This window comes from Osmerus eperlanus, chromosome 14 (assembly GCF_963692335.1).
Source record: "Osmerus eperlanus chromosome 14, fOsmEpe2.1, whole genome shotgun sequence".
Lineage (NCBI taxonomy): Eukaryota > Metazoa > Chordata > Actinopteri > Osmeriformes > Osmeridae > Osmerus > Osmerus eperlanus.
In genome coordinates this window covers 15,515,486-15,528,000 of record NC_085031.1, presented here as the reverse complement: position 1 = coordinate 15,528,000, position 12,515 = coordinate 15,515,486, and the positions used below count along the sequence as shown (strand labels likewise).

Here is a 12,515-nt window from a genome sequence, read left to right as displayed (position 1 = left end):
AGAATCTTTGGGAGGAAAAACTGTTTTTGGGTGAAATATTCTTTTAAATTGTCGCTTCGTTTTATACGTCATCATGAAACGCCAGGTCTGTTTCCAATGGGCCAATCAAACCACATGGTTCAAGGAAAGTCACGGAAGGTCTGCGGAAGAGCGGTTTTGCACCCTTACTACAAATTAAACGTATTTATTGAGTATATTCCATCCTTGAAGCTGATCTCTTATAGAGATGAATAGTGTTGGAGAGGGCTGCACGGATCTCAAAAGGGAATATGATCAGTGCTTTAATCGTTGGTTTGCCGAGAAGTTCCTGAAGGGAGATCAAAGCGGTGATCCGTGTACAGACATGTTCAAGAAATACCAAATTTGTGTCCAGGTAAATCACGCCCGCTTCATTGCAACACGTAAATATATCAAATTCCCAATTTGTTTTTAGTTACATTAACGCGTTTGATCAACAATGGAAGTGCGTGTTTATCAAACCACGATGACTATGCAGGTTGCATTTGAGTCTATGCCTGTAGTTAAATGGGCTACTGTAAAACAGGCCCGTGGCAACAGCGACCGTCCACAGCCATGCCTACTACTGTCACATTTAAGCGTTGCACAGTAATCATTCACGCGTGTCCTGTTTCATGAGGATTTGTTAACCAATTGAGTGTTTTTATCGTTTGTGCAGAAGGCGATCAAGGAAAAAGACATTCCCATTGATGGCGTAGAATTCATGGGACCAAACAAAGAGAAACCAGACAGCTGACGGGGGAAAACGTTGGGACTGACACGAATACCCCAATTCTCTTTGCCTTGCCATTCTCTGCGCATGCCATGGAAGACGTAATTACCATCCCCTGTCATCATTTAGCTCAAGCAGGGAGCCAAGTTGAACCAGCCACTAACCAGCTTTCAGTGTGAGAGATAAAGTGCCGAACACCAGTTTGGGATTAGTATGTGTGAGAAAAATGTAAGTATGATTTAGAGAAACTGACAAAAGGAGTCCGTGGTAATTCAGATATGCCTGGAAAAGACCTGGAACTCCTATGGTCATTTGTTGCTTTTTAATGCTTTTATTTAACATCTGGCACACGTTGTGAAGTATGCTCAAACGTGGCTTTTCTTTTCTGGAAGCAAAAATGGCTGTAGTAATGATGACTAAGCTGCTAGTCTATAAACATGACTGAAGTCTGCAACTTAATGCTGATGTACACATTCGTAGGGATCATTGTTGAACACAATTTGGTTAACATGCAAATACTAGATTTATTTTTATTTTCTAACTTGGATTTTTTATGTAGTAGCCGAATTAAATTATGGGTGATTGTTTAATGCATTGATACAATTTGCAATAAAACAACCCTGTTTGCCATGTCTTTGATCTGAGTGACCTGTTTGAAGTAATAAATGTCAATATTTCTAATTACCTTGTTCGTCCCCATCTGAGAGTCACACTTCTTACATTTAAAAACTAGGATTCTCAATGCAGAATTAATGAGGTACACTGGTTGAAATGTTGGACTGTGTTTCTCTTAAGACTTGCCAGAGTACAAATGCATATTAGCACAGAATATACCAACTTGAGACATTTGTGTACTTTAATTGAAAAACAAAACTCTTGCACATAGCCACTACGGTACACAAAACATTGGGAAATGGCAAAGGAATGAACTGGATAAAAACCAAGCTAAATCAACTTCACAGAAATTCACCAGATTACAATCAAAAATCAATGTCCAAAATATACTCAGTCATTCATGGAGGTCCATTCACAATCAATATAAAAGCTGATTCTGGTTGTTGACATCTTGTATCTGTCACACTATTGTGACACATGAGGATTTGCTCAAATCACATTTGGTGTTCATATAACTGAGCAGGGAGACCATCGACCTAGCTACTTTAATACCAGTTCTCTGTCAAATGAAACAAGTCTTACGACATCATCTGGACTAAGTGGACTACAGCAAGGTGAGAGTACAGAAGCTTACCTCAAATCAACAAAAACCAGCAGGAAGAATATCTGCAAGCTTAAGGCCGTGGATGAGGGAACATGGAATGTAAGTTGCAAGCAAGAAGGGAATACTGGGTCTAGGATCGATTCTGGGACAAACAGAGCAAAGCAAAAAAAGAATTTAAAAAAAAAACAAAAAAAGAAACTAGCTTTTTTTATCTGTGCTTTTCTGTGAATGGCTGGCTGGCTTATCGGTAGTGGCGAGGGGGTGGGCTGTGGTGCTGTGGGGCGGGTCTCCTGGAGGGGGGGCTATGGCGCGATGTGGCGTGGCGTGGGGGGGACTGGTAGCGGGACGGAGGGGAGCCTCTGCTCTGGTAGGGAGGAGAGTAGCGTCCTCTGGACCTGGAGCGGGACCGCGAGCGGCCGTAACTTGAACCCCTCTCTTCTAGGACACGTATGTATGCCGTCTCCCCCTGCGCAAAGAAAACAACGTTTTGGAGATTCTCGGGACGAGAATACGCACTTGGAAAATGTGCCGCTTGCTCGTGTTCATTCTCCGAAGTCTTGTTGGCTCTCGGGGCCATAGGGGGGGAGCTTACCTGGTGGGAGCGGAACTCTGTCCTGTCGAGCCTGCGCAGTGCGTACTCCATGTCCTCCCTGCGGAGGAACTCCACCACGCCTTCCCCGTCGCGCTGCACGTCTGCGAAACAAACATCCCCCGCCTCGCGCATGTGATCCTTCAGGTCCTGCCAGCTCCCACTAGGTGGCAACCCTGGAGGAGGGGGGATGGCAGGATGAAGCACAGCAGACATGTCCAGGATGGACTGCCTCCCTTGAGGTATCACAATCAGTGGTTGATGCCGTGAACTATTATACAGTTTTGAAAGAGCAGGAAAGGAGCGTGTGTGCAATACAAATCAAAGATAATGCCAGTTTATTATAAGGATGCATCGACTGTGAAATGTTGGAACGGGTGTAACATTGTTTTTTTTGTTTTTTACGAACCACACGTGCACACGGCCCCTGTTGCCATTTGACAGTTTTATCTTGTTAGCTGATAGGGCCGATGGAGATCAACAAGGCAAACACTAGCCATTACTGATGTGCCGCAGTTATTTTGGTGCATCCCTAGTTTGTTTATAGTACTCTGGCACCATCTGAGATGTCATAACATTTTATGAGAGGACTTGGGACGGGTTTTATAATGCCTGGAGAGAAAATGGCATTAACACACAAAGTACCTTCAAGCAATGGATGAATTCAAACAAATGAGGGAACAAACACCTACCAGTCACTATGGCCGGGTGTTTGGGGTTATGCAGTCAACATGATCAGTTTGAGTTTACTGTTTGTTTTTTCGTGATTGTTTTTTTTTGGTAGCTGACTTGACCTCATCCACTTAGTCCCCTTGGCCTCCAGTCCGCCAAGAGAGAGAGAGACAAAAAACCAAAACTGCCTACGACTCAGAACGTCCACCTACCAGTCACTACGACCCGGAATTCAGATCTCCGAGTTGGGGGCCCAAACCTCCCCCTAGGCCCCCCTTCCCTTGGGCCACCACCACTAAATTTGGCACCAGAGGAGCGAGGGTATTCCACACGAAGTTTGGAGTCTCCAAATTCATATCCATTCCTTCCATAGACGGCATCTTCTGCATCCCTAAGAGAATAGAGCAGAGAATACTAATGCACTCCTGTCTGACCAAGGGACACACACCTGCCCTCTCCATCCATCCATCCACTGAGAGCCGTCACTGGTGCTGTGTACATTATCAGGGAAGAGAGAAGCTTGCCAAAAGTAGGGAACTGTGTTTCGACTTGTACGCGCCCAGAGATCATCCCGGGAACTCACCGTGGATCTTCGAAGCGCACAAAGGCAAAGGGGATGGTTCCCCTATTGTTCTTTAGTTCCACGTCGCGGATTTTTCCGTACTTGAAGAAGAGATCCTCAATGTCCCTTTCCTGGACGTCCATTGGAAGATTCCCCACGTAGATCCTTCCGTCCGCCATGATTGATGTCTGGCCCTGCTAACACAAACCGGAGGAACCTGCAGGCTTCAAGCTCACGTCGTTTCCACGGACAGGGGTGGAGAAGATCCGTTTTCTAATCCTAGTCCAAAATCCAAAATTCTTAGTCCATCCTCCTCTAATCCCTTAATTTAGGAAACACTCAAATCTCTCTGTGGGGGGGGGGGGGCATTTGTAGCAGTAGTGCATGTTGGGTTCAAGACAATCAGCCCAGGAGCATGGACCAGTCTGAAAGCTTTAAAAGAGGACAATGAATTCCTGGCCCTCAAAACACTACAGAAAAAACGACTACAGATATAACGTGGTCCCCATTAGAAGTTAATTGGTCAACACTTCCTAGTAAGGAGCTTAAATAAATTAGGGGTTGCATGTTAAAACAGTCTATTGTATATATTGGGGGGAAAAGACTGGCAGAACAATGAACGACAACAAAAAGTGAAACCTTGGATTTGCGTGTTATCTAGTCATCTAGGCTAGCTTTTTATCACGGCGGGAAGGTTTCCAAACATAATTAGTTGAATTCACGCTAGTTGTAACTTGTAGAATGTACGACATAAATACATTCATAAGATTGCATGTCAGCTAGATACTACTGCTGAGCTAGACAGCTAGTTGCATGTAACGTTTCTAGCGAGGAAAGAAAGCATGCACACCATGCTAGCTACGGTAGCACGCAGCAACTACATGCACACTGCACAGCTAATGTTAGCCTAGCTAATGCTATTACTAGCTAGTAGTAGCACCGTAGTGGATGTCCCGGTACATTTTACTAGGCCAGCTAGCTATAGTCGTAGCTATCTTACACTGAATAATTACAATCAGTAAATTGCACGTTAGCTAAAAATTAGTTGGCTTCCAAAACTTGTTGAGATCCGCGCAGTCGACTGTGTAGCGGCTAGCTACCCGCCTTTGTTGATTGCATATGGATAGTCTACTCTTGCTAGCTAAATAAAAAAAAGATTAGCTCCCTTGATATACACGCATTGCCTCATTCATCTGAACTTCAGTTGTATTTGGGGAAATAAACACATATATATGTACTTTGTACACGTACTGATACACGTAATTTGTCAAACTTAAGATAATGACTTTCAGACATACCTTCAGAGAATTCGCGATACGGGAAATGAGACTAGCTCGATCTGTGATCAGTGTCTCTCTTCCGTAGAGGAAGTCAACCAGCAGCAATAATTGGGTACTTCGTATAATCTACTTGGGCCACCCTGCGGTGGACCAAGTAAGACACTCAAGTCTTATGACATGCAACATTGGCAGGTTAGCAATTTTGACGGAGACCCGTGAAAATAATAATTTATGGTTCTCTAGATCCAACAGTTTGCTTGAAAAAAATCCTGAAGATCATCTATGCAATTACGTTGGCCTCTCGCTTGGTATAGGGATGATTTGGGACTACCTGACACCCCTCTTCTTCAAACGGATCCCGACGGGACGAAACATCTTATATTGCTGACATCAGTGTGAGCTCACATATTGCTGACATCAGTGTAAGCTCACAACTCCCATCAACATTAATATGTGCCAAGATATTATAGAACAAGGTAAGATGTCACCTGGGAACAAGGAGTCGGACGGGGTCAAGATTCAAACCTTCAGCTCTTTCCTTCATCTCACATTTTCGGCCAGATTTCTTCATCCCATTCAGGTGGACCAACTTTATTTTACGAAATGATGTTTTTGATTGTAATTTATTGCGTTTTAATTTTTTGTAAGATTGGTAATGTGCTCAAGATAAAGATATATTGCTGTGAGCTCACTGTGAACATATTTATGTGAATTTAATGGACACAATGAACTCGCAGTCTGTCTCACACACACGCACACAAACCTTTGGCATAGAGGAGCCCATGTCAGAAGACAACAGTCTGTTGAACCGGTTTTGGAATTCTATGAACTGGAATTTACGTCACATCTTCATTCAGAACGATGAACGTGTTTCAGGTCAAAGATTTTTCTCATTATTATACATTTAATAAGTGTGCAGTGTAATTGTTATTTGCCACCTGTTATTGACTTGAACTAAACCATTAACTGTGAATAACATAAGAGAACCTTTAACTTTCATCTGATAATATTTGGTTTAATGGAAATGTTTGTTAACCTACTCGGCATTGTGTGCTACCCATATCAGATACCTGTCCTAAGGCTTGTAAAGCAGCTTAACAACAATACTGTAAACACTACTGCACAATTAATGGCTGTATTTGACGAAAACTGCCTTTAGACTATATGTTGATTTTTTATTTATTTTCGTTTGTAACTAGGAAAATGGTTCTACAAAGTGTTTTGTACCTCACTGGAGAGGTTGTGCGCACCAGGACACTAGGGGATAGCTGGGGGGGATTTTAAAAAGGTAGTTGTCTTTGGGGGGGTTGCTGGTTACGTGGAGATGTCACCCCGTGTCATCTAATGTCATTACAGGAGCTGACTTTTGCAGATGATCTTCAGAAAATGCGTTTTTCCAGTTTTAGAGGTTGGTTTATAGGTTTCCCTTGTAGGTAACATCGAGATTATAGCATGATTAAGCATGAGGTGTCCTATCTCCCAAGTAAAGTTCAGCAATAGTTGCAGTTCAGGGTACAGTACTGTACTGCTACAGTAGCTACTAAACGGTGCTACTGTAGCTAGCTCACCAGTTGAATAGAGGAAAAATATGGAATGTAAAGGGCTATATTAGCTATGTAGATTTACTTTCTTAGCGTCTGACATGTTTGTTAATAATTTTTACATTTGCCAACGTTGTATAAATGTAAATTCGTTATTTTTTAATAAAAATGTCTAGAACCATGCAGTTCAGTGGCGGTTGAACGTTATGTCAGTGAGCGCGTGCCACTGGCGGCAATTCCTACAGTTAGCCTAGCTATGGAAAGATTCTTGATAGATAAACAAACGAACTTATGAGAGTTATAATAATGTGAACAACTCACAGGAGTTATGTTTTACATCTTAAATGTTTTCTTTTAATTTCTTGTGTAACAAGTTATTTTCAATCAGTCTCACTTCTGGAAAATGCTGTACAGACTTTTCAGTATCCCAGGCAATCATATTTTCCCCAGAGTTGAACACTATACAAAACATCTGTAACCGCAATGAAGGTGGAATTTCAGAACTGAAAACATGTTTGTTGTGTAAGCAGTGTTTTGTTTTGGAGAAACATTTCTTAGTACAGATAAGAGTGTTCTAAAAGTATTACGAATGAGAAACATAATTGTAAAGACTGGTCTTTAAAAAAATTATTGAATGTAAATGTAACAGACATGGTATTCCGCCGTCAGAGGTAAACGGGCCGATGTTCGCCCCTCACTGGGGTCGAGCACGCCACCTCTGACTTGCCAAGCCCGACCACTACCAGCTAACGCCAATGAAAAGCTAGCTAGTCGTTGGTGCGGGTGGCCTGTTTGCATACTTGAGGAGTGAGTTTAAACCGATACACCCGGCTACATAAATATATTCACTTTTCATCTGTCTACCCATTATTCACTTAAACAAGTTGACTACCCAAAAGATATGCAGCTTGAGCGAATACAACAAATTCCATATAGGGTATGTTTGTTCCATTTACACAGTGAGAGTGTATAGTGTCAAGGGGGAGGATGTCATGACAGCGTGATAATTTAGAGGCAGTTTATAACTAGCAATATAAATTAATTAGACACTTTAGACACAATTAGACAAGACACAATTAGACAGGATAAAAAAACACACCAGATGATGTAGTCCAGCATACAGATGCATCACACAATCCTCTCTCTCTCTCTCTCTCTCTCTCTCTCTCTCTCTCTCTCTCTCTCTCTCTCTCTCTCTCTCTCTCTCCATCTGTCTCTCTTTCTCTCTCTGTCTCTATGTCTCTCTCTCTCTTTCTCTCTTTCCCCTCCCTCCCTCCCTCCCTCTCTATCCTGTCTATCTCTCTCTCTCTCTGTCTCTATAGTATAGGGATAGTACAGTATAGTGTGAAATATTAGAAGACTGGAAGAGTGTTAGAGAGTGTATCTGTCTCTCCATCTCTCTCTCTCACTTGCGTTCTCTCTGTCTTGCTTACTTTCTTTCTTTCCATTTCTCTTTCAGTGTCCTTCCCAATCCATCTCTCATTCACTCTCTCATCCTTCCATTGCAGGTCTCCCACATATTGTAAATATGGAGGGAATAAGACAAGGAAATCCCAAATCCTTAACAAGAGGACTGATGATTGCCTTGTTGGCCACTACCATGGTAGTGGTGTACTTCACATCTGGCCCAGGGGCACCCCATCTTTACCTTGAGCAGTGAGTCTAGTTGGGGGGAAAAAAACGAAACATCCGATTGAAAGTGTTTGTTCAAGGTTTACTAGGTTTCTGTTTCTTTCACAGGTTGCCTCTTTCCTGCCTTCCCAGCTCGGCGATATCAGAGCAGGACAATCAAACCAACTCCTCTCAGAGCACAACGTGTTCTCCAAAGTTTGACGTCATGTTCATGAAGACACACAAGACCGCCAGCAGCACATTACTCAACATTCTTTTCCGCTTCGGTGAGAAGCACAGGTTGAAGTTCGCCTTTCCAGACGGACGGAATGACTTCTACTACCCATCTCCTTTCCACCGTTCCCAGGTGAGGAATTATCGCCCCGGGGCCTGTTTTAACATCATTTGTAACCACATGCGTTTTGACGGCCGTGAGGTCTCCAGGCTTCTCCCCTCTGATTCTGCCTACATCACCATCCTGCGGGATCCGGCCCGACTCTTTGAGTCGTCCTTCCATTACTATCGCAGCATGATCCCTCTCACATGGCGGATCCCCGGACCCCACAAACTAGCCGAGTTCCTGTCCTCCCCCCGAACCTACTACAAACCAGATGGTTACAACTCCTTCTACCTCAAAAACTTGCTCTTTTTCGACTTCGGGTTCGACAACAACCTGGAGGCGGACGATCCCAGTGTGGAGACGGGCGTCCGCGCGCTGGCCGAACGCTTCGACCTGGTCCTCATCGCGGAGCACTTCGAGGAGTCCCTCGTCCTGCTCAGAGACGCCCTCTGCTGGACGACGGACGACCTGCTTTTCTTCAGCCTCAACGCCCGGAGGACGGCGTCCGTGTCCCGGTTGAGCCCGGAGCAGAGAGCCAAGGCCCGGGACTGGAATGGGGTCGACTGGAGGCTCTACCGGCACTTCAACGGCACGCTGTGGGCGAAGGTGGAGGCGTACGGGCGGGCAAGGATGGAGCGGGACGTGAAGGAGCTGAGGAAGAGAAATGCAGAGATGAGGGGGATCTGCCTCGTGGGTGGAGGTGCCGTGGAGGCAGGGATGATCCGGGATAAGGATATGCTTCCTTGGCAGCCAGTTGGGGAAACCTCCATCCTGGGCTACAATTTGAGAAATGACATTGACCCCCAACACAGGACACTGTGTCGTAAAATGCTCACGCCTGAAATACAGTACTTATCCAACCTAGGTGTCAACCTGTGGCTCACGCAGTTATGGGGCTGGTTGAAGGATCTTCTCTGTTAGGCAAAGACTGCCTGAGGACTTGGAATGCAAGACTGGAACCTCAGGCATTTCATTTTACAATTACATTAGAAAAAACATGTTTTATATGATGAAACTAAACAAGTTGACAAGTAAACAAGTTTTCTGTTTTACCACTTTGTTTTGATGTGGTACTTGATTACCCCCTCCTCCATGCAAGACAGTCATTTCTATCTCCGGCCCTTGAAGTTGAATGGATTAGAGAAAGACAGGCATTGAGCTAACTTGTAGCTTACATAGGAAAGTGTGTGGGCCCACTGCTTGTAGGTGTTAGGTGTAATATTACAAGTCTCATTCCATATCTCTTCTGTCCAGACTCATATAAAAACATTGATCTACCGCTCCTCCAGAGGACAAATGAAACTGCAGTTTGTTTCACAGTAGATACATATGTATGAATCAGTAAGCCAGTCATCATTCACTTGGTAATGCAGGTCGATCTTTATTAAAACAGGGAAGAGTTCGACTGCTATGGCCGTATAATTCCTTTTTCTCATCTGGACACCTGGTCATTGATCAGCGTTAATCTACAAATGAGTCACGGTTCCCGAGTCCTCGGTGGGTCTGGCTGCAGTTAAAGACGCGGTGCTTTAGCAATGCAGTTCCATCACACTAATGAGAAAATAGACACCGCGTTGCCTAATGAGGACCGTGCTCCGTCTAGATAAAACAAAAAGTTAATTGTTATCATGTTGTAAACTAGCTTCTCCAGCACAGGCAGTTTTGAACAGTAGTAACTTTAAACGCGTTTGCACTTTCTAAAAATAAGTACGCCTGTTGATTGTGTCGTGACTTGAAGTGAGATGAGGGACAGTTACACTAGACCGCCTGCAGGGAGCAGTAAAACACCTCCATACTCTATATATCGATGCCAGAGAGTCGACTCGTCAACATACGTGTTAAAATCTGAAACTCCGATGTATACCAATCAGGATTATTTCATTTATAATTAATAAAGCATAATGTGTACAAGAACGCACATGAAGTTTCAAATATTTAAAAGATAGCCATTGCAGTAGGCTACATCATTATCTGTATATTTCAAATCAGAAAATCTTGTGGAGAAAGGGCATCTCTGAATTGTACCTTGCTTACAGGCCTGACCCAAAGAAAGTGATATTGTAATTGCCGTCTAATGTATGCTTTTGTGGTGCAGTGCATTGCTCTGATTTATCTACGGAATCACCCATTCCCTTGGGATTAGTTCGCCACAAGGAAGGAAGTTTGAACAGACCCGTTTTACAAGGGGAAGGTAACCATGGAAACCGTCACAATGGGCAGCCCGGTGTGGTTGTTTAAGGAGCACGTTTTGTTGGCAGGCTACATATCGGAGGTTTTTTACTCGCTGGAATAGCCTGTTTTGTGGATGAACGGGGGGAGAATAGTTCTTATGCAGGCTCTGGTTATGTTCGTCAGTGGTTGGACACTATAATGGGGTCGCAAGCAGTTGACAGGTGTCCTCACCTCACCAGACCTGTAAACGGGTGATAGTCTAAGCACTCTAAGCAACGTAACAAACAACCGAGCATGAATAATGTTTTGGAGTTCATCACCACCTTCTGACAGTGCTTTCATTTCCTTTGGCTCTCTTCATGGGCGGCAGTGATGTCTTAGGTTAAATGAAGGATCATGCATGTCTGTCAGGGGTTGGGCTGGGTAGGCCCCTATGATGATGATTAATTTTTTTAACTGTTTTCTTAATATGCAGGCTAGGCCCTATCTTGTGAAAATGATTCATGCGGCCATTTACTTGGCATTATTTCTCAGAAAATGAATCTTAAAAAGGATCAACACGCTGCCTTAAGACAGTCCCGTCTAATTGCTCACATCGATCAGTTGGACACTAAACAGGCCTCCATTTGCAGCAAATTATAAAATCCGAAAGCGCGACAACCAGATAATTGAACAAATAGTATTAATGTGGTATTTATTAGAGGTAGGCTATAGGTTATTCGTTTTCAAACCAGTCCTCGAAGGCTGATTTCACCATTTGGAAATCATTGTAATGATTTAACTGGAGGAAATAAAAGTTATTTCTGAATAGCTTCCATTGACTATTCCAATGTTTTCACTGGACGATTAAAATCCTGTTTCATTTTGCCTTGTTAAATATGCGCTTTTTAGACAGCAATGAAGCCACCTAGCTCAGTGCATCAAACTATAGATGCGGATATAAATTAATTTGTCAAAATGAGTGAGGTTATAGGGTGAGCCTGAGAAGTGGATGTTGACTTTAGATGCTGTTTTTATTATTCATAGCTGCACTCTAGTGTCAACAATCAGACGGGCCCCTCAGAGATCACATCTATTCCAGAATAATACCGCTCATGTATATTCAGTCCACATCGCAAACCTGCCTTAAGATGTGTTATTTTCTGTGGCTTTAGTCCTGAGAATTCCTATCTAATCCTGGCATCACTCTGCCAATATATAGCCCTGTATCATTGTGTGTTCACTTCTTCATGGCCATAGACCTCAGCCTTCACTATCCGAGAAACGTCTGCCGGGTGTTGACACGACCAACAAAGCCTGCACCTTCGTCATGCAGTGCAGTTATGTACACATCAATCTTATCATTAGAAGAAGAAAAAAAAGCACTGCACTCTTTGTATTCCTGACGCTTATATCAAGCAGGGGGTACTACCCCCTGGGGTAGAACGGAATGGTGTTTTTTTCTGTGATGTTGCGCTCAGAGGAAAGGCTTCGGGTGAACGACACAGACCAAAAGATTTGTTGGCAGCGCCACTGATGACTTGTCTGATCACTTCATTGGAATTCAGAAACATTCAGACGATGTTACTTTCTTTTAGAGTGTGAGTAATTGACAACAGAGCAAAATTGAACCTGCCAGATCAAAGTTAAATTCGGTGACGCACAGGGAGTGTCAGGCGGAACCCCAGTCACTGAGCACGCTCAAGGCACGGTGTTGATGATACAAGTTTAGCCTATAGGTTTGGTGATAAAGATATTAGGTGAGTTATCAGCAGTCTGTGGCCTCTGGTGGAGTCACACTTGCCAGTGTTGTCTAGATG

General features: G+C 43.6%; 3 protein-coding genes across 8 annotated transcripts; 2 read left to right on the top strand and 1 right to left on the bottom strand.

The window, feature by feature from the left end:
• Positions 1–96: 96 nt before the first annotated feature.
• Positions 97–1,414, top strand: triap1 (TP53 regulated inhibitor of apoptosis 1). The gene is made up of 2 exons (XM_062477858.1): positions 97–373; positions 677–1,414. The coding sequence occupies exons 1-2, from the start codon at positions 227–229 to the stop codon at positions 752–754; spliced, it is 225 nt and encodes a 74-aa protein (XP_062333842.1). The 5' UTR covers positions 97–226; the 3' UTR covers positions 755–1,414.
• A 147-nt stretch (positions 1,415–1,561) lies between these two features.
• srsf9 (serine and arginine rich splicing factor 9) lies at positions 1,562–5,209 on the bottom strand. 3 transcript variants are annotated; one of them, XM_062478072.1, is made up of 5 exons: positions 5,071–5,209; positions 3,794–4,204; positions 3,423–3,601; positions 2,542–2,714; positions 1,562–2,415 (listed from the first exon to the last, which is right to left on the bottom strand). In XM_062478072.1, exons 2-5 carry the CDS (start codon positions 3,949–3,951, stop codon positions 2,191–2,193), a joined length of 735 nt encoding a protein of 244 aa, XP_062334056.1. In that variant the 5' UTR covers positions 3,952–4,204; positions 5,071–5,209; the 3' UTR covers positions 1,562–2,190. The 3 variants fall into 3 exon arrangements, with proteins under 3 accessions (XP_062334056.1, XP_062334057.1, XP_062334058.1); XM_062478073.1 differs by having other exon boundaries at positions 3,794–3,966; positions 5,071–5,199; XM_062478074.1 differs by having other exon boundaries at positions 3,794–3,969; positions 5,071–5,167.
• A 278-nt stretch (positions 5,210–5,487) lies between these two features.
• gal3st1b (galactose-3-O-sulfotransferase 1b) lies at positions 5,488–9,605 on the top strand. 4 transcript variants are annotated; one of them, XM_062478696.1, is made up of 4 exons: positions 5,488–5,632; positions 6,409–6,460; positions 8,102–8,249; positions 8,334–9,605. In XM_062478696.1, exons 1-4 carry the CDS (start codon positions 5,504–5,506, stop codon positions 9,463–9,465), a joined length of 1,461 nt encoding a protein of 486 aa, XP_062334680.1. In that variant the 5' UTR covers positions 5,488–5,503; the 3' UTR covers positions 9,466–9,605. The 4 variants fall into 4 exon arrangements, with proteins under 4 accessions (XP_062334680.1, XP_062334681.1, XP_062334682.1 ...); XM_062478697.1 differs by lacking the exon at positions 5,488–5,632 and adding an exon at positions 5,899–5,928; XM_062478698.1 differs by lacking the exons at positions 5,488–5,632; positions 6,409–6,460 and adding an exon at positions 6,617–7,400 and having other exon boundaries at positions 8,334–9,604.
• Positions 9,606–12,515: the final 2,910 nt, after the last annotated feature.